Source organism: Tupaia chinensis, unplaced genomic scaffold (genome assembly GCF_000334495.1).
Source record: "Tupaia chinensis unplaced genomic scaffold, TupChi_1.0 Scaffold149501_1, whole genome shotgun sequence".
In the NCBI taxonomy this organism is placed as follows: Eukaryota; Metazoa; Chordata; class Mammalia; order Scandentia; family Tupaiidae; genus Tupaia; species Tupaia belangeri.
In genome coordinates, this window is record NW_006209345.1 from 3,566,752 (window position 1) to 3,569,577 (window position 2,826).

The 2,826-nt window shown below is 55.9% G+C and overlaps 1 protein-coding gene across 1 annotated transcript in view; it reads left to right on the top strand.

Moving 5' to 3' along the window:
* PC (pyruvate carboxylase) overlaps positions 1 to 2,392 on the top strand; it is a gene marked incomplete in the record, with an annotated part of 120,815 nt that extends 118,423 nt beyond the window's left edge. The window contains 6 exon segments of the mRNA XM_027769402.1: positions 10 to 85; positions 301 to 545; positions 635 to 814; positions 890 to 1,138; positions 1,386 to 1,526; positions 1,610 to 2,392. Coding sequence (XP_027625203.1) covers positions 10 to 85; positions 301 to 545; positions 635 to 814; positions 890 to 1,138; positions 1,386 to 1,526; positions 1,610 to 1,858 — 1,140 coding nt within the window.
* Between the last annotated feature and the right edge of the window lie 434 nt (positions 2,393 to 2,826).

The following is a 2,826-nucleotide window of genomic DNA, read 5'->3' on the forward strand; positions in this document are numbered from 1 at the left end:
GGAGCTGAATCCATGTCTGGGATGACGTCACAACCCAGCATGGGGGCCCTGGTGGCGTGTACCAGAGGGACCCCCCTGGACACAGGTTAGAACAGCAGCCCATGGCCATATCCCTTTCAAAAGCCACAGCCTCCCCCCTCTCACCAGAGGCTGACAAACCCAGATTCTATATGTCCTACCCTGGCCTTGTCTTCTATCACCCAAGTCTGAGATGGGACCTGAGCTGTTCCTGGGTGGTAGGAGGAGCACCAGGGGCTCAACATGTTTCTGAGCCCTCCTCCACCTCTGGCCTCCCTACAGAGGTGCCCCTGGAGCGTGTGTTTGACTACAGTGAGTACTGGGAGGGGGCTCGGGGATTGTATGCGGCCTTTGACTGCACGGCCACCATGAAGTCTGGCAACTCGGATGTGTACGAGAATGAGATCCCAGGGGGCCAGTACACCAACCTGCATTTCCAGGCCCATAGTATGGGGCTCGGCTCCAAGTTCAAGGAGGTCAAAAAGGCTTATGTGGAGGCGAACCAGATGCTGGGTGACCTCATCAAGGTGAGCCAAGCCCAGTGTGTTTACTTGATACACAGCCTGCCTCTGGGCCTCCACAGGTGCCTGGTCTAACCTCCAGGGACCCTTCTCAGGTGACACCCTCCTCGAAGATTGTGGGGGACCTGGCCCAGTTCATGGTGCAAAACGGGTTGAGCCGGGCAGAGGCTGAAGCTCAGGCAGAAGAGCTATCTTTCCCCCGCTCCGTGGTGGAGTTCCTGCAGGGCTACATTGGCATCCCTCACGGGGGCTTTCCTGAACCCCTTCGCTCTAAGGTAAGGAAGGCCTAGTGTGATGTGAGAATGGGGGTTGGCCGCAGGAATCAGGCCTGACTGTGCTTTGCTCCCCAGGTGCTGAAGGATCTGCCAAGAGTGGAGGGGCGGCCAGGAGCCTCCCTTCCTCCCCTTGATCTAAAGGCGCTGGAGAAGGAGCTGATAGAGCGGCATGGGGAAGAGGTGACCCCCGAGGACGTGCTGTCAGCAGCCATGTACCCTGACGTCTTTGCCCACTTTAAGGACTTCACTTCCACCTTTGGACCCCTGGATAGCCTCAATACCCGCCTCTTTCTGCAGGGACCCAAAATTGCAGAGGAGTTTGAGGTCAGTAGCTCTGGAACTTGTCCACAGTCCACCGCAGCACTCGTGCTCCTGCCATCCACAGGGACACCAGCACCCCTGCCCTAAGCTCCAGACTGTGGCTTGGCTGTTAGCAGCCCTGCAGGTTTTGGAGGAGAAAGGACCTTTGAGACTAGCTAGGCCTTTTCAAGTGAGGAGCCAAGACCCAGGATCAGGGGACTGCTCTCCCTGGACCTGGCCTCTAACCCTGAGTCTCCGCCCACCCTTGCAGGTGGAACTGGAACGGGGCAAAACGCTGCACATTAAAGCCTTGGCTATGAGTGACCTGAACCGGGCCGGCCAGAGGCAAGTCTTCTTTGAGCTCAACGGGCAGCTACGGTCCATCTTGGTCAAGGACACACAAGCCATGAAGGTACAGAGAACCTGTTCCCAGAGCCGGCCAGGTTGTAGGGATGGGCCAGGCTGTGTCTCATGTTCTCTCTACTCTGTCTACAGGAGATGCACTTCCACCCCAAGGCCCTGAAGGACGTGAAGGGCCAGATTGGGGCGCCCATGCCTGGGAAGGTGATAGACATCAAGGTGGCAGCAGGAGCCAAGGTGGCCAAGGGCCAGCCCCTGTGTGTGCTCAGTGCCATGAAGATGGAGACTGTGGTGACCTCGCCCATGGAGGGGACTGTCCGCAAGGTCCATGTGACCAAGGACATGACACTGGAAGGCGATGATCTCATTCTGGAAATTGAGTGATCTTGCCCTAGTCTGGCAGCCTGGTCATCCCAACCCCAAGCCTCAATGAAGCTGTGCTGCCAGGGCAGGCACAGGCTAGCAGATGCCTGAGACAGGAAGACTGACCCTGGAAGTCCTGTCCGCAGCAGGACAGAAGAAACACCGCCTGCAGCTGCCCCTTCCCTTCAGCCGTCTGTCCTCTCCCCACTGGTGGACAGTCACTCACATACTCATCTCTTGCCAAATAGGGGCTCTCTCCTTGCTTGAAGACTACATGTGGTGGGGCAGTAGTCCTAGCACCTGGTGGAGAGGTTTAGGGGTTCTACCTCTTGGTGGGGAGAAGATCTAAACTCCAGGTCCTAGAAAACTTGCTCAATAAAACTGGCTTTCCCATGCCCTCCACACCGGGTCCTGTGCAGCCCATCCCACCCCTGGCATCACTCACCAGAGGGGGCAGAGCTGCTTCTCAAACCCCTCATGGGCTGGCAGGGGGCAAGTCAGTTGTATTTTCTTCCTTAGAAAGTACTGAGAGTAACAGTCATGGCCCTGATTTAAGCCACTGCTGAGTGCCTTTTGTCTATACACCCCCAAACAAGTAGCTGTTACTGAGCTTGCTTGGGGCGTGGAGTCTTTCCTAAGTACTTAATACCCGGTAGTCCCAGGAAGTTAACCTTCATCCATCTTTGAACACAGAAGTCAGGGGAAGGTTAAATGACTTAGCCAAAATTCTTTAACTATTGTAGTAAGAGGCAGAGAGGGATCAAGTTCAGCCTGTTGACTTGCTTCCCAGCCATATGTCTGCTTTCTAAAACCCAGGGCCAACCTTCCTCCTCTGGGCACCAGGTGAGACCTTTGGGACTGGTGATATGCCTGAGATTACTCGTGAGCACTCTGGGCATTAGGATGGTGAGAGGTTAGGAGGAGCCCTGGATCGAGGGTTCTAACCCTGCTTGTACCCAGAATTAGCCTTTAAGAGAATCCCTCACCTG